The sequence below is a fragment of the Strongylocentrotus purpuratus genome, unplaced genomic scaffold, assembly GCF_000002235.5.
Source record: "Strongylocentrotus purpuratus isolate Spur 01 unplaced genomic scaffold, Spur_5.0 spur5_scaffold_5, whole genome shotgun sequence".
NCBI classification, from domain to species: Eukaryota; Metazoa; Echinodermata; class Echinoidea; order Camarodonta; family Strongylocentrotidae; genus Strongylocentrotus; species Strongylocentrotus purpuratus.
Genome location: NW_022145611.1, coordinates 37,372,861 through 37,391,000, shown reverse-complemented (window position 1 = coordinate 37,391,000; position 18,140 = coordinate 37,372,861). Strand labels below are relative to the sequence as shown.

Below are 18,140 nucleotides of genomic sequence, written 5' to 3'. Positions count from 1 at the left end.
TTGCCATTCTGTTCTTGTTATTTTACTGCTTTCATACAAATAAACTTATTACAAGGATTAGATTGCTCTTTAAAAAATGTCTTCATCATATAAATGTTACAGACTTGTGTATTTCAAATTTATGCATGAAGAATTAATATCCGATTCCGGATTAAATTAAAAAACTCATATTGCTAGCAAAGCCATTTTTTTACAATTTACACAAATTAAATGTTCACTAATTTATATTATTACAATTTTCAGGAATACAAAAAAAATGATTTTATGATAGACTTATACAAATTTTGAATCCTACTAGAGTTTCTGAATGTTTAGAGTGAATTATGATTCATGAAATAGATACAAAAATATTGAAAATTATTGTTAAACAATATTGACTTGAAAATAGGTCACGGGCCCAGTCTGACCTCAGCGAACTTCTCAACGACCAATCAGCGACTGAGTGATTCCGGAGGACATCATCCGCTCGTATAACTACTGAATTTACTGATTTTCGGGGCATAATTTTGCTATTGATCAAGGATAGCGGGCCCGAATTTACTCATTTTTTGTAAGTAGAACTTATTTTTGGTGCTATGAGTGTATGTGGATTGAGAGAAAATGTACAGAAAAGCATACAACTCGCTTGTAATATGAGTGATATTTCTGATTTTATGCAGGAGATCGTACCCGCTACCGGTGTGTGCATACTCCTGACAAGTTCCCGGTGCATGTGTAAACGGATCATGAGGGGGATAATCATGATCGTTCATTGCAGGCGAAGAAGGCGAAATGCTTTATGGTTACGGTCGCTTGATCAATCCAGATCCAGGGCGCATCGCTCGCTCGCTCGCCACAGTCCAATGGCATGCCATGTTACACTTTAATAGTAAAGTAGTAGACAGAAAGATTCAAATGTTTTAAGGAGTTTGACTGTGACATATAAATTATTGTTGACGCTCTCCTCTAACTCCAAGACTGGAGAGGAATTCCGTTAAGCCAAACGTCTCGGCAGAGTCATGTCAGATGATAAGAGTACGCGTATATCGTAATTCGTATCCGCAACAAAGTAGGGCACTTGTTCACAACTGTGACCATTTGAACCTTTGACTCTGGCGTGGAGATACCCAACTATAACACAACAAAAATCATCAAAATCTTCCACAATTGTTCAAATGATGGTCATGATTTAAAAGTTGTTATCTTTCTTACCTGTTTCGTGTCAATTTTCTTATCTTTTTTGGAGTATTTTTCCCAGAAACAAAGACATTAGTATACACTTTCTCACAGGTTTCACGACAAACCACTGCACAATACAAGTGCATACCTACAGTAGCGCGCGTGCGTGAAGTTAGCGTCAATAATGATCATCATCAATTCGTAATGTGAATTACTTGCATGAATTTAATGAGGATCTGAGATTACATTCGCTAACTTCATGCAAGTACGCAAGCGCACCCCACCCTACTGTCGGTATGGTTGAGTCAAGTTGAGTTCTTTGTAATTGATTTTAATCAGCAGCATCAAAACTTGAGTTTGATAACCATTGAAACTAAGTCTGAAAATCATCATCATCTACATGTAGGCTTTTGTAACTTTGTGATTGATTGCAGGATGTGAACTGGATTAGGATAATTTGTAAGAAAGGGCCAACTTTCCAAGTAGTAAGAAAAATAAAAAATAAAAATAGATAAATGCATGAATATATTGGATTCACAATCCACAACGCCATCTAGCGACACCAGTGTTCAGTCAACTTCTTGTGATGCATCATGGGAAAAAGTAAACATTTTGTCAGCTGTTGCTAGGCTTTGTTATCCTAGTTTAGGAGATGAAGGGATTTAATCAAAGTTTTTAATGGCGAAGATTTGAATAGCTTAACATGGGTAATTATGCGCCGATCAAAAAAATTGTCTAATATTGACCGTTTGGCCCAAACTAACCATTATGTTCACTTTTGGCCAGTTGTAATTTTTCCAATCGTTTTTATCAGCAAAGAAGATTTGATGAGTTTGTTCTATGTCAAAAACCTGCCCTGATGCTAGAAAAAATAATGGTCAAATTGACCCCCATCAATAAAAATATGGTCGTTTTGGTCACTTGTGATTTTAAATCCAATATCAGGCCATCTTTTCAGTCAGAATCAATTGTTAGGTTGGTTTTGATATCCAAATTCAATATAAAATCAGAAAAACAGTTTGAAGATATAGAGTTACATGTAACCCTGTAAACGATCATCGGATCGGCCGCCGATACCGATCCGATCAGGGGTGATCGGGGAAAAATTTCCGATCGCCGATCAATTAAAATGATCGGGAAAAAATCGGCAATTTTTTTTTTTTTTTTTTTTTTTTTTTTTTATGACGAAAATTTTCAAGTTTTTGGCTGTCAAATGCTCTAAAAAAGTTCATGGCTGGGATTATTTTGTCATTTGGAAGTGTTGTAGACAATGATTGTTGATATTTATTGCCTTTTCATGACTTTGAAATTAATAATATTGGTCTAAGAGCAGAGGCAAAACATGCGGGCCGCCATCTTGGATTATAATGTAGGTTTTTTTTTTTTTTTTTAATGACGAAAATTTTCAAGTTTTTGGCTATCAAATGCTCCAAAAAAGTTCATGGCTGGGATTATTTTGTCATTTGGAGTTGTTGTAGACCATGTTTGTTGATATTTAGTGCCTTTTCATGACTTTGAAATTAATAATATTGGTCTAAGAGCAGAGGCAAAACATGAGGGCCGCCATCTTGGATTATAATGCATACCTACATTATAATTCAAGATGGCGGCCTGCATGTTTTGCCTCTGCTCTTAGACCAATATTATTAATTTCAAAGTCATGAAAAGGCACTAAATATCAACAAACATGGTCTACAACAACTCCAAATGACAAAATAATCCCAGCCATGAACTTTTTTGGAGCATTTGATAGCCAAAAACTAGAAAGTTTTCGTCATTAAAAAAAAAAAAAAATACCTACATTATAATCCAAGATGGCGGCCCGCATGTTTTGCCTCTGCTCTTAGACCAATATTATTAATTTCAAAGTCATGAAAAGGCACAAAATATCAACAAACATGGTCTACAACAACTCCAAATGACAAAATAATCCCAGCCATGAACTTTTTTTGAGCATTTGATAGCCAAAAACTTGAAAAATTTCGTCATTTTAAAAAAAAAAAAAAAAAAAAAAAAAAAAAAAAATCGGCCGATTTTTTTTGTCGCTCTTCCGATCCGATACCGATCAAAGGTGCGAGGGTGTCGCTCCGATCTTCCGATCCGATCAGAGCCCCAACTTACAGGGTTAGTTACATGTATGAGTGATAATAAAACATTAGTGTTATTTAGTGAATATTCAATTGGAAAGTTGTTGTTGGAGTTGTTCTCCTAAAAGAAGATTCAACCTATTCTTGAATTGGATTTTTTAAATTTGAAATATAAAAAAAAGAATACATATATATATATATATATATATATATATTTTAACAAATGGAAGAGATCAGTAACACTACATCTCTGAAATTTTGCTGATTTGTCAAAAAATTAAGTTAAAGAGTTATGAGCGATAATTAACATTAGTGAAAGTCTAAATGAATAGTTGTTGTTGCAGTTGTTCTCCTAAAAGAAAATTCAACTTATTTTTTAATTAGATTATTTGAATTTGAATAAGAATAAGAAAAAAGATAATGGAAGAGAATCAAGAGATCACTGACACTAAATCTCAGGGATTTGGCCAATTTGTCAAGTTGAATCTTATCCCATTTACAACTTTTAGTCTGTTATACTGATTTTAACTTATATGCTGCATAATGCATTTCCCCCAAATTTGTTTCTCTGAGTGATTTGTATGTATTCCTTCAAATCAACTTGATTAGAAAGGTAGGATTGCCATAGTGCTTTCATTCTAAGAACATGATGTGTGCATGTTTATGTAGAATTATATTACATGAATATTAACATTCATAAGAAATGGTCTATAAGTGAGTAACAGGAGGTCAAGAAATAAACTTGGCTCTTGAAGTTTAACTCATGTTGCAGCACTAACCTTGATATAGCTTTTGACTTACTACACCTAACCAAAATGGACAATGCATGTTTGATCTCAAGTTTTTAAATGTATTACTTGTGTGTAAAATTGTCAGTGTACATTAAGCATTCAGTATCACTATTCATCTTCACATCTTTCCGTTTCCGTTTAATAAAAGTTGGAGTGGACTATTAGGCTATTATTATGATTATTATTATTATATTAGAGACAGACCCATCAGAGCTTGATGTAGAGTTGGCACACTTAGTTTTGGGGTACATAAAATACTAGAAAATGTTGATGTGCTATTGACCAATATACCAGTATTTGGAATTTAAATTATTCTTATGATGACCTCATGTCTTGAAGTGCAGATTGAAAGAGGTAGAATATTTCGATGCTCTATCAGCCTGAGAGGGACAGGTCCCCCCCCCCCCCCCCCTGCCCATGAAAATACAATGTGATTCTATACATATATTCACATTTAGAGATAAACAATATTGCTAAAGGCCATGCAACATGCAAGAATAAATGTAGGTGTGCTGAAATATGAGATTTATTCCTGCCTCTTGATGTAGAATATTCCTACTTAAATAAACAAGAGAAATGTATAAATGAACTTGAAGATATTCTTGTAACGTTATGCCTTTTATCATGAGATGGGCGCAGCCATTTTCCTGATAATGTGACGTACCAGGCAAACTTGTACATGTATCATGCACCAAGCTATACCGGTAGTTGGAAAAGCTTTTTGATTCATTAAAGGGGAATTAAGAAGAGCTTTTTAATTCATTAAAGGGGAATTAACCTCAACTACATGTTTTGTGGTTCTGAGAATTTTCAGTACGTCGCCATTGTGTTTGCGCACGGCCTATTCTGTGACGTATCAAATGAATTTGACCGCTACTGCGTACGTAAGTTTCTGTGCTGTAAACTGTAATATGATCAGATCACATCATTTTTCCTGTCATACTTTTACTTATTCTCAAAATTTTTTTCCACCTTCCAAGCTGCTACATTGTATAGCTTGAATATTTCATTGCGATTGTGTTGGTCTGGAAACGGATGAAACGATTTCCCCTTGGTTTATGAGGAACAATTATTACAACCAAACTCTTGGCAGCACACATTGTTTTACGTGTACATATAATGCACGCACCGTGCGCTACATAAACAATATTACACTAAACTATGAAAAACAAAGCCATATTTACCAAGGTAAATCAAATTTTGTTATTTCGCTAGTCAGCCTCATATAGATAATTATAATAATATTATATGGCTTTGTTTTTGTGTGACAATATTTACTTGTATCACACTCAAAGCCATCCAATATTATATAAGTACATCGCGTGGTCAAGAAAATTAATGGGCAAGAATACAAAAGATCTTTCAGAATAACTTAAGTACTTTCTTGAGGTGAGGTTTCCAATCACTATATATACATTGGTTCTTCATATTGGCTGAATCAATGATGTCTATATGCGATGACAGACAACTTTCCCTTTTGCTGCAACTCACAGAATGACTAAAATTTCAATTTTCCAATGATGTATGACTCGGGATAGTCTTTTCTTTTAGAGGACCTCTAATAATATAATCTCCATTGTATTGCCTCAAGGGTGAAGGCACTTGGGAGTTACCCTAGTGATATTCTTGTACACAACAAACAGGAGACTAATACATCACTCAAATTCATATTACCAATTTGAGTTTCACGTACATACATGTACATACAGTACATGTATGTAGCTGTAGTGATGCGAAACATTGGTAACTTTCTTATTTGTCCGAATTATTACCAACTTTTGCCATTCTGTTTCCGTGATTTTTCTGCTTTCAATTCAAATGAACTTAGTATAAGGGGTTGATTGTCCTGCAATTGCAGCATGCTTCTATGACTTTTCTGCTTTCTTCTAGAGAAGTCCTACTAGCTCTATCAAGATTGGTTTTCCCTCACAGGCTATCTGTATCCCCATCAATAATATTAGTGAAGTGTGTACATGTACAACTTGCATATTTTGCTGTTTATCAACAAAAATGAAAGAAATTGAAAAGCTTTGAATTTGATCGATTGTTTAATTTGTTTGTGTATACAGTGCATTAAAGGTATACAATATACCTATTATTGTTACGGATAACACTGTAAGTTGGGGCTTTGATCGGATCGGAAGATCAGAGCGACACCCTCGCACCTTTGATTGGTATCGGCAAAAATTTTGATCTTTTTTTTAATGCCTAAAATTTTCAAGCTTGGGGCTATCAAGTGCTAAAAAAAAACATGCATAGATGGGATTATTTTGTCATTTAGAGTTGTTGTAGACCATGTTTGTTGATATTAAGTGCCTTTTCATGACTTTGAAATTGATAATATTAGTCTAGTAAAGAATAGAGACAAAACATGCAAGCTGCCAGTTTGGATTTTATTGACAATGGACAAAAAAATGTGTGCCTACATTATAATCCAAGATGGCGGCTCGCATGTTTTGCCTCTTCTCTTAGACTAATATTGTTAATTTCAAAGTCATGAAAAGGCACTAAATATCAACAAAAATGGTCTACAACAACTCCAAATGACAAAATAATCCCAACTACGCAAGTATGCATGCTTTTTTAGCATTTGGTAGCCCCAAAATTGAAAATTTCTACCAATTTTTTTTCCCATTCATTTTCGGTGATCGGTGATCAGAATTTATTATCCAATTTCATCTCATCGGCCAACAATCGGCCAAGGATCCGATGGTTGGTTACAGGGTTAGTTATGGATATGCAGCATGTACAGGAAAATGTATGAGTACCGGTATGTAGCACTTGTAGCATAGTTACGTTTTTTATTTTGCGGAATTAAATTTGCGCTCTTTCAAGCACAAGCAGTAAGTAAAAGTACATTTGCAGTGTATATGTATGAAAGTAAAAACTTGTTCTTTATAACTCTGAAAAGCTCAATTTTCTGTAAATGCATCGCTTATGTTATTTAAAAAAAGTATTTGTCTCGTCTTAAAGTGATAAACACACATGTATTTTAGAAAGTACATTTTTTATATTTTAGAAATGTATGCTACATTTATCACGGTGCTTTTGATGTAACTTGTAGTATATTCATTAAATTCTTTATTAATGTTGCTTTCTTTTATTTTAATATCATGTACATGTACTGTATGCAGCTGCATAGATAAAGACATGCTCTTCATGCATTTTACTTCATCAGATTCCTGGGATAAATAGATCACAGTTTTCTCTTTTTTTAAGTCTTGACAAACCAGCAGGGAATAATGAAATATATTCACGCTTCCTTCCCACGCAACATGCATCACATTTTGAGAAATGTTTATAAATGCTTCGCCATCAAGGGAAAACATTGATTGAATCTTTCATAGAGCCTGAGCCACGCTGCTCTTTGACCCCTCCCTGTTTGCAACTAATGGAAATTCAAGGCCCCCCAGCTTACCCCCCACAGAATGCCCTCTTGCCCTCATGAGTATGCAGTGACTCGCCCTCTGCTTGCTGGGGATTGGGCTCCACCAACAAAAAGGACCCCTACCAGGATTTTATATGCCACAGATTTTGTAGACAGCTCTTTATTCAAGTCTCTTGTTGGCTGAGAACAAGCAGCACAATTCTGCATTGTCTGTAGCTTAGGACTGACTCAGTGTGGGAAAAGGAAGATAAATTCACAGTGCCACAGAAATTGAATGGAACTTTGCTGTGTGGATGATACAATGTAAAAGCTTGTTGTGACTTGTGAGTATCGTTTGTAAAATATATATTCTTTTTTACATATTCTTTTTTTACATATTAGGTGTAATAACGTAACGGTATGAAATTAATTTATTGGAACTTATCGTTTAAACAGCATAATGTACATGTACCTACAGCAATAATGTTTAACTACCATTAAGAACGTTTTCTGAATTAGCAAGCATTCAAGATTTGTGAAAGTTTTGTGAAGTATTCAGATTAGATTGAATCATTACATGACATATTTGCATTTCATAGAAGGGTATTGCTGCAAACACAGTCGTCATTAAAAGTATTCTTTCTTTAATGATGTAAAATACGTACTTAGAAAGAAGGAGTGTGTTATTAAGATGAAAAGACTTTATGTACATTCCAGCATTATCATATTTAATTGTACATGTATGTCAACTGACATGGCAATCCAACCTTTTGAATAATTTCATTGGGTTAAAGAGCAGAAAATAAGATGAACAGAATAGAGAAAGTCTGCGAACATGATACATCAGACCGTTAAGAAGAAAGTTATGACTGTTTGACATACATGTATGAGATCACTAAATCTTTGCAAACCTCAAATTTGCCATTTCATGGAGGTAGGCACAGCACCTGCACAGACAGATCTTCTGTTTGTCATGAAAATATTGTTAATTTATGTTTTCTCCTAAGTGCCTTATCCCTTCGGCATTACCCAAAATATATTAATGTATAGCATATATTCATACATGTAGGTCCTCCAAAAAGAAATGAACCTCCCGAGTTATATTTTTCAAAAGCATTAACACTTTAATAGTTTTGTGTGTTAAAACAAATGTGAAAGTTGTCCATCACTACATCACAGTTTAAAAGTTACCAAGTCAGCCAGTTTGAAATTCCCATAAACGTGCATGTACATATAGTGATTACAATTTCCAAAAAAATAATATCGTTCTTATTTTGTGTCTGATTGTCATTCAAACTTTCTCCAGTCTCCTTCTCCGATTTTACTGCTCTCTTTTAGAGTTAAAATTGCTCTTAAGGCTGCATTTTCCTTTAAAGGTGATTTACATGTACAAACATGTATTAATTGTATATACTGAACATGTAATATCTTTGTACAATTCCATGGAAATGGAGTATTTCTTTACCCATTAACTGCTAAATACTCTTATTACAATATACATGTATTTGAGTCTGGCACAGGAGATAAAAAAGAATGTCATATTGAACATGTGCATGGAAATTGCGCTATACACATAAGCAGGCGCGTACGCAGGGGGGTGGTTTTAGGGTTAAACCCCTCCCCCCCTCAAGTTTTTTTATGTGTAAATTTTTTGTATGTTGTTTTGGAAAACCCTCCCCTTTTGATTTTTTTTTTTTTTTTTTAAATTGCCAATGGGTGACCTTAAAAAGGTGACCTTACCCCCCCCCCCCCAACTGGACAAAATGTCAAATTTTTAAATTTCGAGACCAAAAAAAAAAAAAAAAGTGGCCTCTTACCCCCCCCCCCCCCCAACTGGACAAAATGTCAAATTTTTAAATTTCGAGACCCCCCCCAAAAAAAAGTGGCCTCTTACCCCCCCGCTTATTTAGCGGCTGGCTTAGTCGTTGCGAAATTTTGGGCCCGATTTGAAAACCCTCCCCTTGAAAAAATCCTGCGTACGCCACTGCACATTAGATACATTGTTATCATCATTATTATCATTATTACAATTACCTATTGTTATTATTATGTTATAACTTTCGATAATCATCATAATTTCTTATAAAAATAGTTTCAATGAGAATCACACATGTCTTAAGTCTCTAAATTCATTAATCATTAATCACCTGCAATAATATATATTTTTAATGTAATTTCTTTCAAAACTATCCTAATTGTATTGTAAAGCAGTATGTTTGAATGCAGTGTATTTTCTAATGTGAGGAAAAAGGGGGGACCCAAAGCTCAAATGTGCCAGAATGACATATCCAATGAACACCAGACCTTTTGTTCATTATGTTTGACACTCTCTGTCATGGATAAATCAGACCTTGTGGCTATTTATATGCATCAATCTACAGGATCTACATAGTTTTGAATCATTACATATTGGTGCGGTTGGAATTTAACCATTCTATATATATATATAGATCCATAAATCATGCGCCTCATTCAGGAAACTGTATGTGTGCAAAGTCCCCCAACATTTTCCTCCAATGCAGTTCATTCAAACGATATGTTCCTACTCAAACAGCAGTATGCTTGGATTCATTTGAAATTTAATCCATACACATAGCACCCCTGCCATTTTTGCCAGAGTCTGGGAGCAGAATTTGACCCTACCCCCTATCAAGCCCCCCACGCATAGCTGAAAATAGCAGCCTCTATATATCCTCTGGACAAAATTACCGCTGTGATTTCACTTCAGACTTGTGCAGTGCATGTACATGTAAGCCTGCCTGCTCAGAGCAATACACATAATTAATGTATGCTCTAGTATGCATTACAATGGGATAATACTGACTTCCAAAGGGATAGGTGATTTTTGTTGACTTTGTATCAGGTAGAAAGAAAGGGGTTAGTCTGAGACAAATGTCCACTTTGAATTTAAGCTTTTGGAAAATTATGGAAGAGCAGAACTACAAAAAAAAAATCATTTTAGAACATCTAATTTAAGATTTACTAGCTCTTGAAGCTAGAAAAAAAATGTGATCAAAATCAAATAATGACATGACATCATATCGTACATGTACATGTACATTTAGATGTCAGTTGGAACAGAATAGACAGAATATTATTTAAAAGTTAACCCTCTCTCTCCCTCTCTCTTTCTTTTTCTCTCTCAATTTACGATTTGCCTATGATTCACTTTCAAAATCAATGATTAAATTCAATGAAAGCAAGTTTGGTCCCCAAATTTTTCTTTTTTCAAATAATCTGTTGGGGGTACATTACTACATTTCAAATTGTCAATTAGTAAAGTTATCCTAAGGGCTAAATTGTTATCTGAGGAAGAACAAAATAGAGCCTTGTGAGTACACTGAGCTTCATTGTATATCAAGTATTGATTATAAAGTATATTCAAACAAGTTAACGGCATTTGATGATGATGATGATTACAGTATTGATGATGATAATGATGCTGAAAGAGAGGGAAGAAGAAGTACATGTAATTTTTATCACAATGATAATGATTTGCAGTTCAGTTGATTGGAAAATGAATAACAAGTTGTAGCCATATATTTGAATTGTTGTATCAATGTTGTGTGACATTTAAGATGTGAAGGAACAGTCTCCCTCTGCAACTTGAAACCCAAGTTATGTTTCTCCAAGGCCATGTGAATTTTTTTAATTTATTGCCACATAATAGCCCTATAGATATTGTATTTTTCAGAAGATGCTGTTTTTAAATTGACCCCCCCCCCCCCCCCATTATTAATTTTAAGAAAAAATAAAATATATGACTTCAATTGAAAATTGAGAGGCTTGAAGTCTTCAGGGGCAATTTGACAGCTCCTCACACCCCTGTGTATTTTGAATGTTGGCAACTTGGCATTTACAGTATCCTAAAGATCTTCAGTCATTATGTAACCCTGCCAAGATGTAATAATTATACAATTATTATCAATTTAAAACTTTTCAATCTTGCTTGTTTCTTTTGCAACTCCAGAGTGACTTGACGAGGATCCAACAGAGGTGAGTGAGGAGTGAGGTATGTCCACTCTGCCCCAGCCCCTTTCCCACTGCCTGCTGAACCAGGTACACCCCGCTCTCAACCTGCCCCAGACAGGGCTCATCACAGACATCAAGCCCATGATCAGTAATAAACCTCCTACACAGGAGGTCAAACCAAACATCCTAGCAACTGGCTTGCCCTATCCTCCACTCAACGTGCCTAGCCTACCCGTCATGCCCAATGTGTCTCTGCCTAGTGTCTCTATGCCGAGTGTGTCTATGCCCAATGTCTCCATGCCCAACGCATCCATGCCCAGTGTTTCGATGCCCAATGTGTCCATGCCAAGTATTCCTCATCACAACTTACAGGGTGAGTTTTAATGTGCTCCCACATGAGAATGCAAAAGTTGCATCTGATATTTGGGTGGGCCCCATGGGGAATCTATTACACTGTTACCCATTTTTATTTATTTTAATTTTTAAATGTTAGTCATCATAGACAATACATTTGGAGATATGAGGACATTGCTTGCTTTGACAGATATCAAGCTATAAAGCATTGGAATTTTTTTTTTGTAGTCTTGTTAAGTTGTCCCACTAATGCATTTGGGAAATAATCCTGAAGTTACAAATCGCGTCTTCATCGACTCGACCTCGAAACTTGAAGCTCAAGATATTTTGCTCAGCGTTTGCGTATAGTGCGAGTCTTCGGGCTGGTTAAGACGCACCGGACAAATAGCGGGATATTTTGCAAACTAGCCCAAGATATCTTGGGATGATTATCTTGACCATATATCCCACTAATTATAACTTTGGGCTGATGGAGATGCAAATTAACTGGATGATTTGCGATCAGGATAGTTGAAATAGCGGGATATTTGGCAATCTCGAGCTGATGAAAACAGGCCTATTGAGTAAGATTAAAAGTGCATCTGAAGATTTGATTCAATACTCCAGAGAGCAAGGGATGTCCCCCAAATAGAGGAACAGCAGACATCTGGTCTGATGTGTGAATTTTTGGTGACCCTGAATTAAATGTACCTCTTATCATTTTCAGGGAAGTTTACTAATCTGATTTAAAGTTACACCCGTCTCAAGGGACCACATGAATCAATAAACATCAGCACGTTTTGTGCATGCTATTCTGTGATAGTGCTTATGGTGCTGTCATTCTGGAGCATCAGGGCATAAGTTGAATGAGAAACATTCACATGAACCTAATCATCGCATTATATGATGCAAATTTTTATCATGTAAAGACATCTCATTTTTAACAATTGAGCAATTAAAGTGTAAAGAAAATGGCGTAACATTTGTTTTATTTTCCTTTTTTGTTCCTCTCTCTCTGCAGGTAACTTAGGCCAATTACTCAACAACAGCAATTCCCAAAAAATGTCCCAAATGAAAAAGTGCCCCAACGAGTTTTTACATCAGAATCCACAAAGTGAGCGACAGCTTTTCTACAACGACGTAGCCATGCAACTGTATAACAGTGACTTCAACAAGTTTGCTTCCAAGAAGGAATTTCATGGCTACCTGTTAGAGCAACAGAAGTGGAGGTGGGATACCCACAGCTACATAGGTAACCTGGAGACTAGAGTACATAACTTGCTCATTAATCCAAACAGTGGGGTTGCACAGAATGTTGCTCGCTACCGCAGTGTCCCCATCAAATGTAAAAGTGAGGATGTGAAGCGATGTGAAGCCACGTCCAAAGAGCTTGAGAACATGGCAACCCGCATTGCCAGTGTACGGCAGCAGCTGCTACACAAAAAGGGCACCTTGCTGACATCCAGCGATAACAGCGTTATAGTGTGGCAGAATGAGCTAGCCTACATAGAACAGCTGTTTGACAGGACTGATCAGATGTACAATGAGGTGTTATCTACCCTGGCAAGTGTCAACCAGACCTTCTCCCACCTTCAGACAAGCTTCACAGCAGAAGCTGCAGAGTTGGCAGATCGTAGGCGCTTGTGGAGGAGGAGAAAGGAGAACAACCGCAAGAGACGCAAGCGCATGGAGAAACAACTTGAAAAGATTGAGCAGCGATCTTGTGAGCTTCTCTTTCATATCACATCCCGGGGAGCATATGACCGGGTGCGTTCCCACCCAGAGATGCCTCGTATTGGACCCAGCGAGGTGAACACAGACATGTTAAATGGGATTAAATCTAAATCCGAAGTGAGGCCTCTTATGCACCTACTCAGTAAGGGTTACATGACCCCTGGTGCAATGGAGATGGTCTCTCAAAAGATCCAAAAACTAGAGTGTGGTATTAAGACTGAAGCGCACCAACAGGCAACCCAGGTTGGTATCAACTCCCTGTCGATCAACAAAATTACAGCACCTGCTTCAGAGCTAAACTCCATACTGCCTCCTGTCACTGGAATTGCCTCATCAAATATGGTGTCATCTGTAAACTCAGCTGTGACACAACAATCAGTGCCCACAGTAAATCTTAACACTCAATTAGCGAAGTAAAGACATTTTAACCAAGTCACAGCGACTTTGCCACATTGCCGAGTGTTTGACATTGAGTAGGCTGTACTCTACTCCACACTGTTTTAACCAACATTGTATTATGTATGAGCATACTCTTACATGGCAAAATGTACATTTATTATATTATGCAGGAATGTTGCATCAGTTTAGATCTAACCAATACATTTTTAGATTACTTGTTCTTTTTTTTTACCAGATGTACATGTAAATTTTAGCTGGTGAAATTTCACTTCGCTTGAACTCTTTAAAAAATCACAATCTTCTTTATTCTACTAGTAATATACATGTAGAATGACCACACTTGGGAAAGACTTCATTTACAAAATTCCTTAAAGCTGTAATCAAACTCATTGCGTTGAATTATATATTGATTACTTGCCTTGCCACATTTATTACATGATTCGAATTGTAAGAATATGTCCTGTTACTTTGTTCTTTATTGATCATGTCTAGGACTGTCCAAATGCAATGGCTTTAGTTTATCCTGGATTGGTGCTTCTTAGACTTTCCTCTTGGCTGATTTGTCACTGATTCATTGTGTTTGTAAGTTTGTAATAGAGCTGTAGGGTAAATCTCTTTTTTTTTGGGGGGGGGGGGGGGCAGGGGATTATTATGGGCGGTGGGGAATGGGTTGTTTGGGGGGTGTTTATGTTGACTTTTCCCCCCATAATATTCCTTCATGGACCAAATGTATAGAACAATTACTACCCGTTATTACATGTACATTTGTCAGTCTCTTAATGTTATTTTATAATGCTTTATTTTTAGGCAGCTAGAGTAGAATAGTTTCTGCATTCTGGACATTTGTTTTACTTTGAAATATATTATGTTCATTCTTTTTATCATAGCCACTTACCCGCTACCTCGGAAGTAGCCAGTCTGAGACCTGGATTTTTAAACATGGTTTAAAGAAATGGGTGAGATATTTTAAGTGTACCAATCATCCGAAAAAAAATGATCTGTGTAGTGTAAAGCTAGAATGTATACCGGTAAATAAAATCAACCAAAAATATTTACCAGGCATTATATAGGTAAACGATTAAGGAGTATGACAAAAATAAAGGGTAACATTAAATCCCTCATGCAGGGCTTGCACGGAACCTAAATCCGACTTAGTTCCGTGCAAGCCCTATTCATGCAAGTACGTACGTGTGCGTTTACTACTGGTAGTCTACTCAAGAAAACGAAATACTGTTGTATTTAACTTGCAATATCTCTTTAATAATAGAAGTAATATTTGAAGCTCATATTTTTTTAATACATTATAGCCACACATTGAACCCCTTACATCAAGAGCAAAATATGTTTTAGTGATTGGTACACTGTAAACATTTTTGTTGTTGCCGAGTTCTTAATAAGTGCTACTTGATCTTTGCCATTTCCTATATGGTGAAATCATTCAAACTATGTGATTACCAGTAACCTTCCAATCAAGTTGAACCATGAAATATGGTTTGTATTGCTCGTCTATCATCCAAATTATTCAGAATGTGATGGTCATATTTTAGCTCCAAAATGAAATAAATCGGGTCACTCAAACATTGAAGTTAAGCCTTTGCTTTGGCTTTAGGGTGTAAATGATTGCTTAATTTTTATGCCTCCGCCACCGAAGGTGGTGCCGGAGGCATCATGTTTTCGGGTTGTCCGTCCGTACGTCCCGTCCCGTTTGACCGTTATCACAATATCTCAAGAACCATTTAAGATTTAAACTTAAGATTCGGGAATAGTATTTATCACCATAGGAAGACGATCTGATTAGATTTTGGAGTACGTAGGTCAAAGGTCACAGGTCACAGAGGTCAACTTATGAAATTCCTTGTATTGAGTTTGTTAGCGCGATATCTCAAGAACCATTTGAGATTTAAACTTCAAACTTAGTGATAGTGTGTATCACCATAGGAAGACGATCTGATTAGATTTTGGAGCACGTAGGTCAAAGGTCAAGGGTCACAGAGGTCAACTTATGAAATTCCATACATTGAGATTGTTATCATGATATCTCAAGAACCACTGGAGATTTAAACTCCAAACTTGTTTAAATTGCTCTATGGCGGAGGCATCATTTTCGACTGCGCGCAGTCAAAATTCCATCTAGTTTACTAATGATTCAATGTTTTTTGACAAAGCATTAAAATCAACAGGTTCAAATTTGCTTCTGGTGTGTAAATCTAATTATTTATGACAACACTAAATTTTGTACAAGTCTGAATCAAGTTTATTACATGTCATTAAGGAAGGTTTCAGCAAGTGAGGGTATAAGCTGAACCAGTACTGTAAACAAAAATGAAAAATTCTATGCATATCACTGGGTTTGTAGGTAGTATGATTGTTATCTTACTAGAGTTAGTTTCATTAAATTTAAATTGATAGATCACATCTTTGCCAGAAGGAGAGGAGCACAATACAAATACCCCCCTCAGTTGTTGCTTGAAATGCATTTGATATATTGATAAATCACTGTGTCACATGATGTCAGTCAAATAGGATCAATTGTGTTGTTAATTGTAATGACATAATGATCACTGATAACACATTCATGCTCTGAAGTATGGCAGATTACTAGGAAGAACATAAATGTTGAATACTTTGATATTTGCAAAGCATTCTGAAAATGATCAATTGATCTGAAACATGGAAAATTGCTCATGCTTTCTCTACTCAAGGAGAATAAAGAACATTTGAAAAAGTAAATCAAACTCAATGCAGTTTGAGTGCATATAACACAATGTTCATGTACACATACAAAATCAACAGGTCACATGGCTTGTATTGATTTTCTTATGCAAAAAATACTACCGGTATATGAATTATGTTTGGGAAAGGAAGACAATGTGTATATAATATCGGATGGCTTTGAGTGTGATACAGAAATATATTGCTTGAGTTATGACAATATTGGATGAGTCGAAGACGAGTCCAAATATTTTCATAGCTTAAGCAATATATTCTTGCATCACACGTAAACGAAGCCATACAATATTATTATTATTATCTATATCAGGCTGACTAGCGAAATAACAAAATTTGACTTGATGATAAAGCAATATTGTTGAAGTTACCGGATGACAGAGCAATACGAAAACAATATTGATCTGTCATGTGGGTACTGCGCTAAAGATATTAAATACACTGATTTATTATACCACTTGGAAGCCTTATATAGATAATAATAAATAAGATTTATTAGAAAATTCACATTAGTAATTCAGTTGTAGAATGCAAGACGATATTACATGTGTCGTATTCATGTAGAAATGTAAATACAAACTGTATCATAGTAACCAACAAAAAGTATTGAGATGCTTAACAGTTTATTGATCTTTTTCTTCTTTTTTTAAAATCCTTTTTTGTCAGTGACTTCTGGTGCTACTTTTTGTTTTTAATCGGCTTTGAGTTGAACATCTTTTTGCATAATTACATGAGATTAGGTTTATTCCATCTCATTTTAAACCTTCTTAATGCCTGGAAATATGAAGTTGTTCCATGACAAAGTGAAACCAGTACAATAGTTATTTTTATACTCTATTACTATATTGTACATGTAAACTTTGCAAAGCTATGAGGTAAAGAAATGAAGATATTGGCAGCCTATAGTGTATGATGTGTTATTGTCAATAAATTTTTCATCATGTCATTATATAAGAATATAGTTGTTTAGGATCATGAAATGGAAGTTAATTTACTATTAAATGAGATAACAGCCAATTCTGTTATGGAGTAAACATGTTAACAATCGATTAGGTGAAAAATTGTTATGTCAAGCTTTTATCGCCATACACGAGTATAATTCCAAAAGGTAATGCACAGGTAAAAATATTGCAATGTTGATAAAATCAAAGTGATAAAAAGAATAGACTTCCAAGATAGTCCCACTTTTGGATAGGAGAGAACCCAAAAGTGTGCTGTATTATTATGCTTCAATGCTGATAGAGAAATCACATCGTGTTGACTTTTATATTGATATTCATGTATTATGGTACAGTCACTTCAAAACGAATATGTTACAGCTTTATTTTTTTAAATAAATCTCAAATGAATGAAAAATATTAAATTTCCAAGGAGATACACCGTTTCATTGGGGAAATGTCAGACTTTTCTCTTTCAAATAACATAAAATACTTATTTTTATTTTCTATTGTAAGTGCTGTTATTACAAATATAAATACATGTAGCATCAATACCGACTTGTAAATTAATTCAAAGATCGTGATATTGTCAGGAAGTATTATCCAGGTTTCTGTTAATCATTTTGTGTCTTGT

The 18,140-nt window shown here is 35.5% G+C and overlaps 1 protein-coding gene across 2 annotated transcripts; it reads left to right on the top strand.

The window, feature by feature from the left end:
* The first annotated feature begins 488 nt into the window (after positions 1 to 488).
* GCF1 (transcription factor GCF1) lies at positions 489 to 16,094 on the top strand. Of its 2 annotated transcripts, NM_214656.1 has the most exon segments (4): positions 489 to 550; positions 11,374 to 11,748; positions 12,730 to 15,472; positions 15,976 to 16,094. In NM_214656.1, coding segments are annotated over 2 exon segments (1,461 nt in total). In that variant the 5' UTR covers positions 489 to 550; positions 11,374 to 11,417; the 3' UTR covers positions 13,860 to 15,472; positions 15,976 to 16,094.
* The last annotated feature ends 2,046 nt before the right edge of the window (positions 16,095 to 18,140 follow it).